This window comes from Kogia breviceps, chromosome 8, assembly GCF_026419965.1.
Source record: "Kogia breviceps isolate mKogBre1 chromosome 8, mKogBre1 haplotype 1, whole genome shotgun sequence".
Lineage (NCBI taxonomy): Eukaryota > Metazoa > Chordata > Mammalia > Artiodactyla > Physeteridae > Kogia > Kogia breviceps.
In genome coordinates this window covers 10,056,915-10,074,078 of record NC_081317.1, presented here as the reverse complement: position 1 = coordinate 10,074,078, position 17,164 = coordinate 10,056,915, and the positions used below count along the sequence as shown (strand labels likewise).

General features: G+C 38.1%; 1 protein-coding gene across 14 annotated transcripts in view; it reads left to right on the top strand.

The window, feature by feature from the left end:
• GAPVD1 (GTPase activating protein and VPS9 domains 1) overlaps positions 1-17,164 on the top strand; it is a 71,707-nt gene that overhangs the window by 17,785 nt on the left and 36,758 nt on the right. For 4 of the 14 annotated variants that reach the window (XM_067040728.1, XM_067040727.1, XM_067040737.1 and 1 more), the window contains 8 exons: positions 3,481-3,507; positions 3,787-4,002; positions 4,792-5,635; positions 7,195-7,281; positions 9,436-9,570; positions 9,937-10,126; positions 14,381-14,541; positions 16,995-17,124. In XM_067040728.1, coding sequence (XP_066896829.1) covers positions 3,818-4,002; positions 4,792-5,635; positions 7,195-7,281; positions 9,436-9,570; positions 9,937-10,126; positions 14,381-14,541; positions 16,995-17,124 — 1,732 coding nt within the window. In that variant the 5' untranslated portion in view covers positions 3,481-3,507; positions 3,787-3,817. The remainder of the gene's footprint in view (positions 1-3,480; positions 3,508-3,786; positions 4,003-4,791; positions 5,636-7,194; positions 7,282-9,435; positions 9,571-9,936; positions 10,127-14,380; positions 14,542-16,994; positions 17,125-17,164) is intronic. The other 10 variants (XM_059072986.2, XM_059072988.2, XM_067040733.1 and 7 more) reach the window with 5 other exon arrangements.

Genomic DNA, 17,164 nt, shown 5'->3' with positions numbered 1-17,164 from the left:
CAACCACTGCGTCACCAGGGAAGCCCCAAGAAAGTTTTTAAAGCAGTTAAATTCAAGTTAGATGATAATATCTGAAACTTTTCTAGTCATCAGTAGTTCATTAAAATAAAAGAAAAAATTTTAATTTCTGAAATCAAACAATTAAAAATTGTTGAATCTATTTCTTTAAATAAGGTGGCTTTAAATATATTTCCATCTGCTACCATAATGTTTAACTCTTTTTTTTAGTCTTAGCACCAAAAATATTTATTTCATATATATGAACATATTTTCATTGGATCTGTAAACACATTGAGAGTTCTTTGAGCTAGGTTGTCACCTCTTTCAGAATCTGAATTCACTACAAGTTGTATTTTATCAATTCCAAATAAATCTATTATGAATCTTATTGGTTGGGACAACGTCTTTTTTTCTAGCTTTATTGAACTATAATTGACGTATAACATTCTGTAAGTTTAAGTCATATAATGATGATTTGGTACACATATATTGCAAAATGTTTACCACAGTAAGGGTTAGTTAACACCCTTCACCTCATGTAATTACCATTTTCTTGTTACTATGGTGAGAACATTTAAAGCTTTACTCTCATGGCAGCTTTTAAGTATATAATCATGTTTAATTCTTTTAAAAATTTTTTTATTGAAGTATAGTTGATTTACAATGTTGTGTTTAATTTCTGCTGTACAGCAGAGTGACTCAGTTATACATATATATATATCCTTTTTCATATTCTTTTCCATTATGGTTTATCACAGGATATTGAATATAGTTCCCTGTGCTATACAGTAGGACCTGTTTACCCATCCTATATGTAATAGTTTGCATCTGCTAGTCCCAAACTCCCAGTCCCTTCCTTCCCACCCCTAATGTTTAATTCTTAATGAGAAGCATTTTTCTAACTTAATGACTGCTGCCTCGACACAATGTTGTATTCTGCTATTTGGCCCACAAGCGCTTCTATTGCTGAGATAAAATGTTTGTGGTCTGGCAGGCGTTCTAGCTTCAAGGGTATAGCTTAAATAGTAATGCTTTAAAATATGTGTGCTAGTTTTATCAGTTTGTTTAGCTACTAGATAAACAAGAATTGTGTGATTTCATTCATTCCTTTGGCAAATACTTATTCAACTCCTGCTGTGAACCAAGCCCTCTCCTCAGCCCTGAAGTTACAGCAGTAAGTTGACAAAACAGACAAATCTTGGCCTTGGCGGCCCTCGCCTTTCAGTGGGGGAGCCATACTCTAAACATGATGAACATGCATGTAACAGCAACCCATGCTGGGTTGGGGCAAGTGCTTTAAAAAAAAAAAAAAAAAGGCCAGAAGAGGGAATAGGAAGTGATACTTTCTGTTTTAGAATGATTTGTCTCAGAAGGCCTTTCTAAATAGACATTTGAGCAGAGACCTGAATGAAGTAAAGGCACTAGCCTTGCAAAGGCATCTGGAGGAATAGCCTTCCAGAGAGAGGGTTCAGCAAATGCACAGGCTTTGAGGAAGGGGCATGCTTGATCTGTTCAAGAGGAGGCCAGCCTGTCTGGAGCTGTGTGAGCCTGGAGCTGTGTGAGCAGGAGTTAGAATGGCAGGAGATGAGGTTGGAGGAATAGCAGGGTTGGATCATGTGGGACTTTCAGATTTCATTCTAAGTGTAAAATAAGCCTTTGGACAGCTTCTAGTGGGGGAGTAAAGTGGTCTGACTTAAATTTAAAGGATGTTCTATGCTATGTAGATACTCCAGTAGTACAAGAAATGAAGCAGGAGTTCAGTTAGGAAGTGGTGGTTAGAGACCTTTGGGTGAGAGATGATGATGGAGGTGGTGAGATGTGTTTTGAAGAAAGAGTCAACAGACTATGTTGATTGATTGCAGTGTGAAAGAGAGCAGGCAAGGAAAGTCCAGTGTTGATAAATAGACACGGGACTTTTTTTTTTTTCTTTTTTTTTTTTTTGCAATTGACAAGGAAATTGTTATTTCTGAGATATACATTTTAAAGTAATAACTAGAATTATGACTTATAACATTATACCAGAACATATAAGATTTTTAGAAATTACATGTAATGTCTGAAACATTTATATTAACATATTTCCATACAAATAACCCAAAGAAAGGTTAGTAGGTTTTTTTTGTTTGTTTGATTTTTTTTTTATACTGCAGGTTCTTATTAGTCATCAGTTTCACACACATCAGTGTATACATGTCAATCCCAATCGCCCAATTCAGCACACCACCATCCCCACCCCACTGCGGTTTTCACCCCTTGGCGTCCACACGTTTGTTCTCTACATCTGTGTCTCAACTATTACCCCGCAAACCGGTTCATCTGTACCATTTTTCTAGGTTCCACGTACATGCGTTAATATACGATATTTGTTTTTCTCTTTTGACTTACTTCACTCTGTATGACAGTCTTTAGATCCATCCATGTCTCAGCAAATGACTCAATTTCATTCCTTTTTATGGCTGAGTAATATTCCGTTGTATATATGTACTACAACTTCTTTATCCATTTGTCTGTCGATGGGCATTTAGGTTGTTTCCATGACCTGGCTGTTGTAAATAGTGCTGCAATGAACATTGTGGTGCATGTGTCTTTTTGAATTACGGTTTTCTCTGGGTATATGCCCAGTAATAGGGTTGCTAGATTATATGGTAATTCTGTTTTTAGTTTTTTAAGGAACGTCCATACTGGTCTCCAAAGTGGCTGTATCAATTTACATTCCCACCAGCAGTGCAAGACGGTTCCCTTTTCTCCACACCCTCTCCAGCATTTGTTGTTTGTAGATTTTCTGATGATGCCCATTCTAACCGGTGCGAGGTGATACCTCACTGTAGTTTTGATTTGCATTTTTCTAATAATTAGTGATGTTGAGCAGCTTTTCATGTGCTTCTTGGCCAACTGTATGTCTTATTTGGAGAAATGTCTATTTAGGTCTTCTGCCCATTTTTGGATTGGGTTGTTTGTTTCTTTAATATTGAGCTGCATGAGCTCGTTATATATTTTGGAGATTAATCCTTTGTCCATTGATTCGTTTGCAAATATTTTCTCCCATTCTGAGGGTTGTCTTTTCGTCTTGTTTATGGTTTCCTTTGCTGTGCAAAAGCTTTGAAGTTTCATTAGGTCCCATTTGTTTATTTTTGTTTTTATTTCCATTACTCTAGCAGGTGGATCAAAAAAGATCTTGCTGTGATTTATGTCAAAGAGTGTTCTTCCTATGTTTTCCTCTAAGAGTTTTATAGTGTCCGGTCTTACATTTAGGTCTCGAATCCATTTTGAGTTTATTTTTGTGTATGGTGTTAGGGAGTGTTCTAATTTCATTCTTTTATGTGTAGCTGTCCAGTTTTCCCAGCACCACTTATTGAAGAGACTGTCTTTTCTCCATTGTATATCTTGGCCTCCTTTGTCATAGATTAGTTGACCATAGGTGCGTGGTTTATCTCTGGGCTTTCTATCTTGTTCCATTGATCTATGTTTCTGTTTTTGTAGACACGGGACTTGAAGGATACATGCAAGGTATTTACAGTGTTTACAGTGGCTGCCTCTGAGCACTGGCCTTATTAAGAGCTTTTCTATTTATCTTCATCTTTTTTTTTTTTTGGCTTATCTGTATTTACCAGTTTTTCTGAACCTATAATGCTTCTGTTGTAAAATATATAGGTAGATAGATTATTTTAAAACTGGAGCTAACCATGATACTAAACGTAGCCTAGTATTTAATGTGCTCTCCTACCCCCTTTGATTTTTGGAAAACAATTTAAGTGACATAAAAATTTTTTCTTTTTACTCTTAAAGATCAGCCTTTGTACCTTCTCCACATTTGAAGATGGTGAAGCTAGATATTCATACTCTGGCCCATCACCTCAAGCAGGAACGCTTATACGTAAACTCTGAGAAACAGCTCATTCAGAGGCTCAATGCAGATGTACTTAAGACAGCTGAAAAGTTGTATCGTACAGCATGGATCGCTAAGCAACAGAGAATTAATTTGGATCGGCTTATTATAACCAGGTAAAGAAAAGGTTTTGAGGTCTTAAATGTTATAAACCACTATAATTCTGCCTATAGCAGTTAATTACTGCTAACTGTAAATAAACAAATCTATTTCCAACAAAGTGCATGGTTTAAGATATTTTAAATCAGCATCTCAATGGTGAGTCTTTGCTTATTTTGCTTAATTAACCTATTAACCTAAGCACAGTTGTAGAGAATTATAACTTAAGTATTAATATTTTATACCATACCAATTAATTTTGTATCTTGGCATTATATAACATTTTATTATTGTAGAGAGTAAATTATCTTGTGTTCTGCTTTTCTCCTAATATTATTTAATATATACATTTTCATGTTTTGCTATTGTATATCTACTTTTCAGTTTTAGAAACCTCATTTTTCACTGTGTTAATACCTTATTGTTCTGTTGTTCCAAGAAGCAGTTTTTAAGTCTAGAAATAGTGGTGCTGTGGTATACTGTTGAGAAAAGAAGCCAGACATAGAAGAGTACATACTGTATGAGTCCATGTATATGAAGTTCAAAAAGAGGCAGGACTGATCTTCAATGATAGAAGTCAGAATAATGTTTATTTCTCAGTACTTTTCATTGAACCTGACTTAATATGAAGAATTTGTCCTCCTTTTTGGCTTTGACTTTCTTTACACATTTAGATGCTGGTGGTCTAAAAGATTTTAGCAATTCTGAGTGATCTCATTGCCATGACTATCATCAACTTACATTTCCATGTTTTAGTATAGTATATTATTATTGTTGTTAATTTTATTATTTTGCTTGTTTTTTAGTGCTGAAGCTTCCCCTGCTGAATGTTGCCAACATGCCAAGATTTTGGAAGATACACAGTTTGTTGATGGGTATAAGCAGTTGGGATTTCAGGAGACTGCTTATGGAGAATTCTTAAGTCGATTAAGGGAAAATCCTCGTCTAATTGCCTCCTCTTTGGTTGCCGGAGAGAAACTTAATCAGGAGAACACACAAAGTGTTATTTACACAGTTTTTACCTCTCTCTATGGCAACTGCATTATGCAAGAAGATGAAAGCTACCTCCTTCAGGTGTTGAGATACTTGATTGAATTTGAACTTAAAGAAAGTGACAACCCCAGGCGACTTTTGAGGAGAGGAACTTGTGCCTTCAGCATCTTATTTAAACTTTTTTCTGAAGGACTGTTTTCTGCCAAACTTTTCCTCACAGCAACTTTACATGAGCCAATCATGCAGCTGCTTGTTGAAGATGAGGATCACCTGGAAACAGACCCAAACAAGCTAATTGAGAGGTTCTCCCCATCTCAACAGGAAAAACTCTTTGGAGAGAAAGGCACAGATAGATTCAGGCAAAAGGTTCAAGAGATGGTGGATTCCAACGAGGCCAAACTAGTGGCTTTGGTGAACAAATTTATTGGTTATCTCAAACAGAACACATACTGCTTTCCACATAGTTTGAGATGGATTGTGTCACAGATGTACAAAACTCTCTCCTGTGTAGATAGACTGGAAGTTGGGGAGGTCAGAGCAATGTGTACTGACCTCCTGTTGGCGTGCTTCATTTGTCCTGCGGTTGTCAATCCAGAACAGTATGGAATAATTTCTGATGCTCCTATTAATGAGGTGGCAAGATTTAATCTGATGCAGGTATGCTTTTGCTAGGCATTCAGTTTAAAGTCAGTTGACTGGGCAGTGGGAGTGGAAACAGAAAATATGATGACATTATTCATATATTCTTACCATTCCTTTTCCCCAAACTGTCCTAAATATTTGCTTCTTACATTGTGTTGGTTTTTTAATGGAGTCCTCATACACTTGAACGCATAGTTGAATTTGATTTTCTAGAACAAGCCCTTACCCCTTTCCCATGATTTCAAACTCCAGAATGATTGAAAGTTGAGTGTCTTTTATACTTCATTTGGTAACAAAACCTAACCTGAACTAACATGAGGCCATTTATAATTGTTAGTTATTCCATTTCATGTTCATGAATATTCGTGTTTTGCTACAGGAATATTAATGTATCTGATTATAGGAAGCCAGCCTAAATACTGGATATGTTACATGTATGCAGTAACCAACCTTTTTAAAATCTCCAGATTTTGAAATCTGAAACTCCTCTGGACCTAAAAGTTTCAGAAAGAGGGTTTTTGGATGTATGTTAGTGCTTTTTTCCCTAATCATCTGAACTACTGAAATTGTGTTATTATTTCTTAAGGGATTCTTTTTTTTTTTTTTTTTTTTTTTTTTAAGGGATTCTTTTAATTATATCTTATCCCCAGAAATACTGTGAGGAAGAGACAGAGTTTATTTGGAATAGAATATGTCTTGTCTTTGGATGATTTTTTTTTGTAATGATAAGCTTTTTTTCATGATCAGTTCTATCATATTGGGGTGTTTAGAAATTAACTATATAGACATCCCTGAAATAAAAATTTTTTATCATCTCTGAAACACTACATTTATTCTTATGATAATGTTGTTATAGTTTTATTTTTATCATTCCATTGGAGGTTGAATCACATCTTTTCAAAATGAGTAAAAGGGGGGATTGTCCTAGGTATGAAGATGATGCTGTATGATAATTTTCAGCAAAGTGTCTTTAGAGAGAGTGGATTAACAGTTCACTTTTGGCAGTAAGGAACTGGCTCTGTGAATTAATATTTACTTTCAAAACAGCTTATGTTCTGAAGGAATTCTTTGCTTTTAAGTCTAGAAAAAAAAATTTACCTTGAGTACTTGATGAACTATAGGGAAAAGTACTTAATAATAACTTGAGATAGTTTGAGTCAGCTTTTACAAATTAATTAAATTTCTAAACACATGAAAAGTACAGCAGCAGAAACAAAGGTGTACCTTCATTTCCTAATGTTGTAATAATATGCATTAAAGACAAAGCAAAATTTTCTATTTATTCTTTATAACTCAATCTAAATGTAATAAAATATAGTAAAAGCTGACATAGACAAGATGCACATTTTATTTGGGATCCTATTTTGTATGCCAGGTCAGGTGGTGTGAATATTTTTTTTTTTTTTTTTAAATTTTATTTATTTTTTTTATACAGCAGGTTCTTATTAGTTATCCATTTAATGTGTTAATATTCTTATGAAATAGATTTATAGAATGCAATGGAAGTGCTTTCACAGTGAGGACTGTGTAAGTGTCTACAGCCTATGTCTTCCCACCTCTGCTCTGGGTTGCAGGTTGGCCGCCTTTTGCAGCAATTAGCAATGACTGGCTCCGAAGAGGGAGATCCCCGGACAAGGAGCAGCCTTGGAAAATTTGACAAAGTAAGAGTGAATACTATGTCATGTGAAGTACTGTTTATAGAAGGTTCTGCTAAAGTATCAGTGAACCTAACTATTCTCCTTATTAAATCTTGTCCCTAGGTGATGTGTAAATTAAATATTCTTTTCAATTACCCTTGGGTTGGCTATAGAGGATACAGTGTTGGATCAGCAGCATTTAAAGGAAGATGTCATCTGTATAGCAGATTCACTTTGCTGTAAAGCAGAAACTAACAAAGCATTGTAAAGCAGCTATACTCCAATAAAAATTAATTAAGAAAGTAAAGGAAGATGTCATCAAAGATTACTAATTCTCAAAAAATATATATATAAACACCAATTATAGTTCAATTAAAAAAAAGATTACTAATTCTCACTTTTAGAAATGTTGAGGAGATGCCATTGTAATGAGAGCCAAAGAGCTATTAAGATTATTTTTAAAAGTTTGATTTAGGGCCTTCCCTGGTGGTGCAGTGGTTAAGAATCCACCTGCCAATGCAGGGGACATGGGTTCGAACCCTGGTCCGGGAAGATGCCACATGCTGCAGAGCAACTAAGCCTGTGCACCACAACTACTGAGCCTGTGCTCTAGAGCCCGTGCACCACAATTACTGAAGCCCACATGCCTGGAGCCCATGCTCCACAACGGGGGAAGCCACCGCAATGAGAAGCCCATGCAGTGCAACGAAGAGTAGCCCCTGCTCACTGCAACTAGAGAAAGCCTGCGTGCAGCAGCGAAGACCCAATGTAGCCAAAAAAAAAAAAAAAAAAGTTTGGTTTAAAAATATTCTCACTGAATCAAGTTCTGAATATATGAATCAGCAATAAATGTATAATTTTAAGTGTATTTCATAAGTTAACATAGCATTTGTTCAGTTGGTATAACTAAGTAAAAATTTAAGGGGCTTCCCTGGTGGTCAGGTGGTTAAGACTCCATGCTCCCAATGCCAAGGCCCTAGGTTCGATCCTTGGTGGGGGAACTAGATCCTGCATGCATGCCACAACTAAAGATCTCACATGCTGCAACTAAAAGATCCCACACGCCACAGTGAAGATTCTGCGTGCCACAACTAAAGACCCGGTGCAGCCAAATAAATAAATAAATACATATTTTTAAAAATAAAAAAATTTAATTTATCATACTTTGAGTAGGCTGTACATTCAACCTAAAATTCAAAGGTTAGATAGTGAAGTTTCCCTTCCACCTCTGATCTCTAACCTTCATTTCCTCCCTAAAAGTTCTTCATGTTATAAATCTTCTGTGTGTCCTTCAAGAAGTCTGTATGTATACAAGCTAATTCCTAATATATTTTCTTAATTATGAATGGTAGGACTGTGTGCACTGTGTGCCTCATGTTTGTTTCATATATACCAGAATATGTTGGAGATTATTATTATTATTATTTTTTTTTTTTGCGGTACGCAGGCCTCTCACTGTTGTGGCCTCTCCCGTTGCGGAGCACAGGCTCCAGACACGCAGGCTCAGCGGCCATGGCTCATGGGCCCAGCCGCTCCACAGCATGTAGGATCTTCCCAGACTGGGGCACGAACCTGTGTCCCCTGTATTGGCAGGCGGACTCTCAACCACTGTGCCACCAGGGAAGCCCTGGAGATTATTTTATATCAGTTCACAGAGTGTTTAATGTTTTTTAATGTTGGGTTTAATATAATTTTCAAGAAGAAAAACTTTCTACATGCTTGTCCACCTCAATCAGAAATTTTGTTCCCTTTATTTATTTATTTTTAATAAATTTATTTATTTATTTATTTATTTTTGGCTGCATTGGGTCTTGGTTGCTGCACACAGGCTTTCTCTAGTTGCGGCGAGCAGGGGCTACTCTTCATTGTGGTGTGCGGGCTTCTCATTGTGGTGGCTTCTCTTGTTGCGCAGCACGGGCTCTAGGCACACGGGCTTCAGTAGTTGTGGCACGTGGGCTCAGTAGTTGTGACTTGCAGGCTCTAGAGCGCAGGCTCAGTAGTTGTGGTGCACGAGCTTAGTTGCTCCACGGCATGTGGAATCTTCCCAGACCAGGGCTTGAACCCATGTCCCCTGCATTGGCAGGTGGATTCTTAACCACTGCGCCACCAGGGAAGTCCCTGTTTCCTTACTTTAAAGGGGAAGTATTTCACTGTGATTTTTTTTTCCTATTTGAACAGAGCTGTGTTGCTGCTTTCCTTGATGTGGTGATTGGAGGCCGTGCAGTGGAGACCCCGCCAATGTCCTCTGTTAATCTTCTGGAAGGGTTGAGCAGAACTGTAGTTTATATAACCTACAGTCAGCTTATTACTCTGGTAATGGTTTTATTCTTTAAATTTTTTTTATTTTTTATTTTTTTTTTGCGGTATGCGGGCCTCTCACTGTTGTGGCCTCTCCCGCTGTGGAGCACAGGCTCCGGACGCGCAGGCTCAGCGGCCATGGCTCGCGGAGCATGTGGGATCTTCCCGGACCGGGGCACGAACCTGTGTCCCCTGCATCGGCAGGTGGACTCTCAACCATTGCGCCACCAGGGAAGCCTTGGCTTTATTCTTTAAAAGGACTTTCTCAAAAGTCATTTATCTGAACATGGGCAGAGTCATAGATGAATACATTGTGTGAGAAATATATATTGTGTTTGAAAAATTGATTTCATAAGCTAAATGTCCTTTTACTTTTGCCAGGTGAATTTTATGAAGAGTATGATGTCTGGAGATCAACTGAGAGAAGATAGAATGGCTCTTGACAATTTATTGGCAAACTTACCCCAGGCAAAGCCAGGAAAAAGCAGCAGCTTGGAAATGACTCCCTACAGTACTCCTCAGCTGTCTCCAGCAACCACTCCAGCAAATAAAAAGAATCGATTGCCTATAGGTAAAGAGAATTTCTCATATTGAGGCTTTCCTTTAAATTTAATATTTCTTTCTTAGCCTTTGTTATTGCTTAGCATTTGGGAATATAGTTTTAAATAATTTGGAGAAGTTCTTCTCTTCAGTTTTACTGGTGGTAGTTCAATTTTTTTTTGGCTGCCTTGGGTCTTTGTTGCTGCGTGAGGGCTTTCTCTAGTTGCGGTGAGCGGGGGCTACTCTTCAGTGCAGTGGCTTCTCTTGTTGTGGAGCATGGGCTGTAGGTGCGTGGGCTTCAGTAGTTGTGGTATGCAGGCTCAGTAGTTTTGGCTCGCAGGCCCTAGAGCGCAGGCTCAGTAGTTGTGGCGCACGGGCTTAGTTGCTTTGTGTCATGTGGGAATCTTCCCGGACTAGGGCTCGAACCTGTGTCCCCTGCATTGGCAAGTGGATTCTTAACCACTGTGCCACCAGGGAAGCCCTAATTCAATTTTTAAAATTAAAAAAAAAAATTGCACCAGATTAGTTAAGGTTCATCTGTAGGCTTAAGCTTTTTTTTTTTTTTTTTTTTTAAATAAATTGATTGGGCTTCCCTGGTGGCGCAGTGGTTGAGAGTCCGCCTGCCGATGCAGGAGACACGAGTTCGTGCCCCGGTCTGGGAAGATCCCACATGCCGCGGAGCGGCTGGGCCCGTGAGCCATGGCCGCTGAGCCTGTGCGTCCGGAGCCTGTGCTCCGCAACGGGAGAGGCCACAACAGTGAGAGGCCCGCGTACCAAAAAAATTTAAAAAAAATAAAATAAATAAAATAAAATAAATTGATTGATTGATTGATTGACTTTTGGCTGAGTTGGGTCTTCGTTGCTGCATGCAGGCTTTCTCTATTTGCAGCGAGTGCAGGCTACTCTTCGTTGTAGTGCATGGGCTTCTAATTGCAGTGGCTTCTCTTGTTGCAGAGCACGGGCTCTAGGCATGTGGGCTTCAGTAGTTGTGGCTCACGGGCTCTAGAGCGCAGGCTCAGTAGTTGTAGCGCATGGGCTTAGTTGCTGCATGGCATGTGGGATCTTCCCAGACCAGGGCTCGAACCCATGTCCCCTGCATTGGCAGGTGGATTCTTAACCACTGCGCCACCAGGGAAGCCCAGCCTTTAGCTTTATCTAAACATACTTGTCATAATTAATTGGAATCTTGCCACTGGCAGTATACTTTGTTTACTGTAAGTCATCATTCGAATCATGTACTGTCATCATTTGAATTATGTAGCCCTGTTCTTTCCACAGAGTTTTAAATAATATAATAAAATAATATTATTTTAGAAATTTCTATCAGTAAAGTTGAAAATATATAGTTACTATTTTTTCATTATTATTAATAGCCAGTCTTTTAATGACTAAGATCTTTGTTATTTTATAAAATAAGGCAAAACTTCTGTTTTGTCAATTTTAAGAAATAGGTTTAATTAAGGCTTATTTCCTTAGTAAACATTTATCCATAATAAATCTATATAATCTGTAATAATATCTATATAAATCCACAAACAAATTGAGCATATGTATACTATGTACCAGGCACAGGGTAAGCATTTTCTAAATGTTCTTTCACATTTAATTCATGCAAAAAATCGACACAAAAAGTGGTCTGATCACTGTCCTGCAGGCGGGGCACTGTGTTCAACACTGGTGCTACAAAGACCCTTAAGTCATGCCCTTACACTTAGGTTAGTTTCTGATAGTCCAGTTGGGGAGAATGAAAAGAGACCAGTACCCTTCAGTGTACTGAGTGTCTGATGGAGATAAGCGTCGAGGGTTATGGGGACACCTAACTTAGCAGTGTGGTGATGCTGTCAGGAGAAGATCTGGGAGCAGGTGAAGGCTGCACGTTCTCTTGGAGGGTGAATGGAAGTTAGACAAAGTAAACAAGACACAGAGAGAGTGTTTAGACCAAGGGAGCAGAGTATTTTAGTGCCAACTTTTTAACGGTCATGAGTAGCTCAGCAGCAGTTAGTGAGCGTGAATAGTTATTATATTTTATACATTCTGAAGAATGGGATTTCATTTTTAAACTCCCATGAGCTGATTTGTTACGAATTGTCAGTTTCTTAAAATTAATCTACCTTATTTTTAACATAATATGGAATACTATTATCAACAGGAATGTGGCATCATATTCTTCAAGTCTTTGGCTTTCATCATCTCAAAACGTCAATTTTCAGAATTAAAAATGAAAAAAAAAAGAAACTTGACATTCAGTGATTTTTAATATTATAGGCTATTAGCACTTTTTTAACATGAAGAAATAAATGATTTTTCGTAAACCAGAGATTTTTTTTTCCATGATTCACTCGTGTTCTTTCGTTTCTTTTCATCCAGAGTGTCATTCATTAAATAAGAGTATAATGGAAAGTAAATTTCAAATGTTTGCCCAGTATTATTTTGTATAGTCATGTGACCTGGTCATTGAACTTATTTCATATTTTAAAAGATGTGTCCATTATTCATAGGGTTGATTTTCTTTCTGTTTAATGCTTTCGCAACCCAGGACAACAGTTCGCAGCCATAACTGCCTGGGATTCCTTAGCCACCAATCTTACTACTTATATTACTCTAGTAACCCCTTTTGGTGGTTAATAGGCTGTTCCTTTTCTTATGTAACTTTCATTTAAGAAATAGTTTATGAAATTTTGCTCCATGTGCATGTTGCTTTTGCTTTATGTAAATTGGTATATGAATTTTGATTACTTGCATTTTTATAAATTATAAAGTTTGTTCCTTAAGATTAACATAGTTGTTCATAAAGTTGAAGTTAAGTTTACAATTCAAGAGAAGACAGTGAGGGTCAGCAAAGAAAGGTGTAAGTGAACCTGTTTTAGACTTTTGGAAGTTGATGTGTGCTTTTGAGTTTTGAAAGTAAGAGTGATTGATGAACTGATCTATAGCATTCTGGAGAGAACATGATTGTTTATAGTTCTGTCTTCAAGTAGGTCAGCTTTCACCAAAACTGAAGTTGAAAGACTTTTTTTTTTGCGGTACGCAGACCTCTCACTGTTGTGGCCTCTCCCGTTGTGGAGCACAGGCTCCGGACGCGCAGGCTCAGTGGCCACGGCTCACGGGCCCAGCTGCTCTGCGGCATGTGGGATCTTCCCGTACTGGGGCACGAACCCGTGTCCCCTGCATCGGCAGGCGGACTCTCAACCACTGCACCACCAGGGAAGCCCTGAAGGACTTTTATTATAATTGAGTGTTTGTGCTTCATGTCTGCACTTTTATTTGCCCTGAAAGAGTATCTATTTAGTATTCTGGTTGTATTGAATGTTATTGTCCTCTGAAAAAAACCTGACACTTACAACAGAAGACTAAAGTTCATAGAGAAATTGTCACAAACTATCTAAATCTTTCAGTTTCCAAAAGTTCTTGTAAGGGAATTTCCCTGGCAGTCCAGTGGTTGGGACTCCATGCTTTCACTACCAAGGGCCTGGGTTCAATCCTTGGTTGGAGAACTGAGATCCTACAGGCTGCTCAGTGCAGCCAGAAAACAAAACAAACAAACAAACACAAAAACCCACCAAAAACAAAAGTTTTTGTAATATCTATAGGATAGATTACTTTAGAAAAAGGTATTATTTATTTACTTATAAGTAGGGGAAAAAACACCCCCAAGTAATTAGATCCTTCACTAATTTAGAATGTTCCCATAAAGCAGAAAGGAAACATATTCAAACAAAGAGAACTCTTCTGCATCTTTAGGAAGAGGTTAATACATTTCAGGAAAAACTGTGTTTTCAAAAACTGATTCTGGTTTTGTTAGCAGTTGGCGATGTGTATAACTTTTTTTAGCTATCAGATTTCTATATGAAATTTTCTAATGCTTTTAAGTTTAGTTATTAGTATAGGAGACCTGTGGCAGTTAAATCATTTTGTTGGAGAAATAGTTGAAGATATTATACCTTGAAAAGATAAGGAATAAAGTAATGCTTTTCTTGTCACTCCCAAGTCTTAAATTGATTGGGACGTGTTTGCTGTTCTGCAGGTGTAAACTGTGTCACTCCCTGTCAGGTGAACATGGATCATTGTTTCTGTTGATCATGTTTGAAGGAGAATTTGTATTAGTCATTAGTAGAGTAGCTGGGAAGATATGGGTTGTGTTTTTTTTTTAATTCATATTCTCACCACTCTTTTTGTGCATGTGCAAATGCTCTACATTAATAGAAAATATATTTTTGTATTAATGTGCCATTTTCTTCATTTTGTCTTTTTCTCTAAATTATCTTACTTGAAATTTTTTTATTAGCAACTCGGAGCAGAAGCCGCACCAATGTTCTAATGGACTTACATATGGACCATGAAGGATCAGCTCAAGAAACCATCCAGGAAGTGCAGCCAGAAGAGGTGTTGGTCATTTCCTTAGGAACAGGTCCCCAGATTACTCCAGGGATGATGTCAGAAAATGAGGTATGACTGTATTGTTACACTTAACTTGTAGCTATTAATGTTAAGAACTTCAGATTCTTTTCTTCTCAGTAAAGGTCACTTGCTTCTATAAATCAGTATACATTTAACAAATATTTTTCATTATCTTCAGTGGGTCTGCCATGATACCCCATCAAACGCTCAACTCCCTGTGAACAGTTCTGGAGGTCCTTCACATTAATAAACCTGTGGCACTGTAGTTGATAACCAGATCCATACCAAAAGGAATTTTCCTAATAGTAGAAGAGGCAGGAAGCCAGGAAATTGTGTTATGGAAATTGAAGAGACTTTTCCAGTGACCTGTAGGAAATATTTTATGTTTCTTTTCTTTTTAATGATATAGTAGTGGTATTCCTGCTTTAAAGAGCCAAACAGTATTTAGAAATAATTTCTGTGTTTTGGCTGGTTGGGAAGAAATGGAAGAAATAATTGAAAGGAAAACTAAGTAAAATATTTTAAGGAAATGGGGTTGGGAATATGAGAATCAGTTTTAAGATATTTGTAAACAGAAGAGCTTGGGACAGAAGCAAGAGGAAAGAAGTTTTGACTCTCTAAACATAGGAGCCTCTTCTCATAGATTGTGACCTCTTGAGAAAGAAGCATTTTCTTACCTTCAACAGTGCCTGCTTATTATTCAACAAAGCCTATTCCTGGCCTGGGAAGAAGGGACCAGTTACACTGGTTGATACAGTGATGATGGTGGTTGATTAAGTGGCGTGACTTGTAGGAAAGAGGACCATCAAAATCCACAACCCTGTCCCCCCACACACATTCAAGGCGAATAAGCTGGCAAAAACTGTCAGAATCAACTTTTTGGGAACTCTAGAATGTAATAAACTTGTGGCAACCAGGTGAATGCTTAATGAGGAAAAGAACAGCTGCATTTCAGTAAGAGAGTCTGTGGCATTTTACTCCCCCTGTTACCATCCCCCGACCCCCACTCCAATGGCAGCCTTGAAGACAGCCGCCAGCATTCCTGCGCAGGGAATGTGCAGGAATGGTACGATCCTTTTGTTTTTCGTTAATTCATACCACTCTCGAGGCCTTTAGATGGATTTTTCCTGAAGATTCATTGCACACTCTGATGGGTGTGAAGCCTCAAGTTATCTTACAAATACAAAATGTATAATCTTTATGTCTGCATTTAATTTGAAGCAAATAGGGAAAAGATTCTATATTTTTTTTCTTTTTTTTTGCGGTACGCGGGCCTCTCACTGTTGTGGCTTCTCTAGTTGCGGAGCACAGGCTCCGGATGCGCAGGCTCAGTGGCCATGGCTCATGGGCCCAGCCGCTCCGCAGCATGTGGGATCTTCCCAGACCGGGGCACGAACCCGTGTCCCCTGCATCGGCAGGTGGACTCTCAACCACTGCGCCACCAGGGAAGCCCAGATTCTATTTTTAAATGACCTTTTAAAAGCATCATATGAGTAAATATATGGAGCCATTAGAAAACCTTTAATTTACTTATTTAAATGTGGGGTCGAAACAGCGCCTTAAGGGTTTTTTTTTTTTTTTTTTTTTTTTGGCTTTGTGTTGTTTTTTCTTTTTAATTGAGGTCACTGTTCTTCACATTCCAGCAGCAGCCTAGGAACCCAGTGGTTGTGAGTTCAAGTTCCAGGTGTGCTTAAAACATGCTGTGACATCCAGCAAAGCACTCAATTCTTCATTAAGTTGGAGATACACATACAGAGCTGAGTTATGAGTTTGTGGGGAGTGAGAAGTAATTGTTATTTGGAAATCATCTAACAGATAGAAAGCTCTGTAAAAAGGCTATCAGCTCTAAGCTAGATGTGGCGTAGAAGTCATACTTCGGCTTCTGGTATGGACTTTGTGGCCGTGTGTATGGTGATCAAGTGGAGGTTCTAACTAGACGGATTAATTCTGGTGCCTACAGAATAATTTGTTTACATATTTTTTTCCTATTAATTAGTTTATTAACTTCTAGAAAAATGCACACAAAATTAATATGTCACTTTACTGTGCCAGATGCTTTATGTGCATCTTTTTATTTAATCCTCAACAACTCCATGGCATATATACTGTTACTATCACCATTTTATAGATGAAGATGAGGCTCAGAGAGCTTAAAAAACTTACCCAAGTTTACATAGTTGGCCCATGGCAGAACCGGGAGGACCGGACTGCTGAGTCTGACGCCTCCGACTCCTGCAAACCTAACCACTGCTCATCGATGTCCAGTTGCCTGTTCAGTTGCTGAAACTGGTAGGATAATGGAAAGACATAGGTTCAGTTCTTCTAACTGGTACACTTTTATCCCAGGGGTACTTAAAAACTTGATTGGAGCCCTATAAATGGGTCTTCAGTTTAAAATGATAACTTAATATTGAGACGAACTTAAATATGCATTTGCCGTGGTTTGTTTTCTTATCAATAATCTCTCAGTTGTGATAAACTAATGGCATTTTCTTTTTCAGGTCCTAAACATGCAGCTTTCGGATGGAGGACAAGGAGATGTCCCTGTCGATGAAAACAAACTCCACGGTAAACCTGATAAAACCTTGCGCTTTTCCCTCTGCAGTGATAATCTGGAAGGAATATCTGAAGGTGAAGGGTTACTTCATTCAAGGAGTTGTGTGATTCAAGT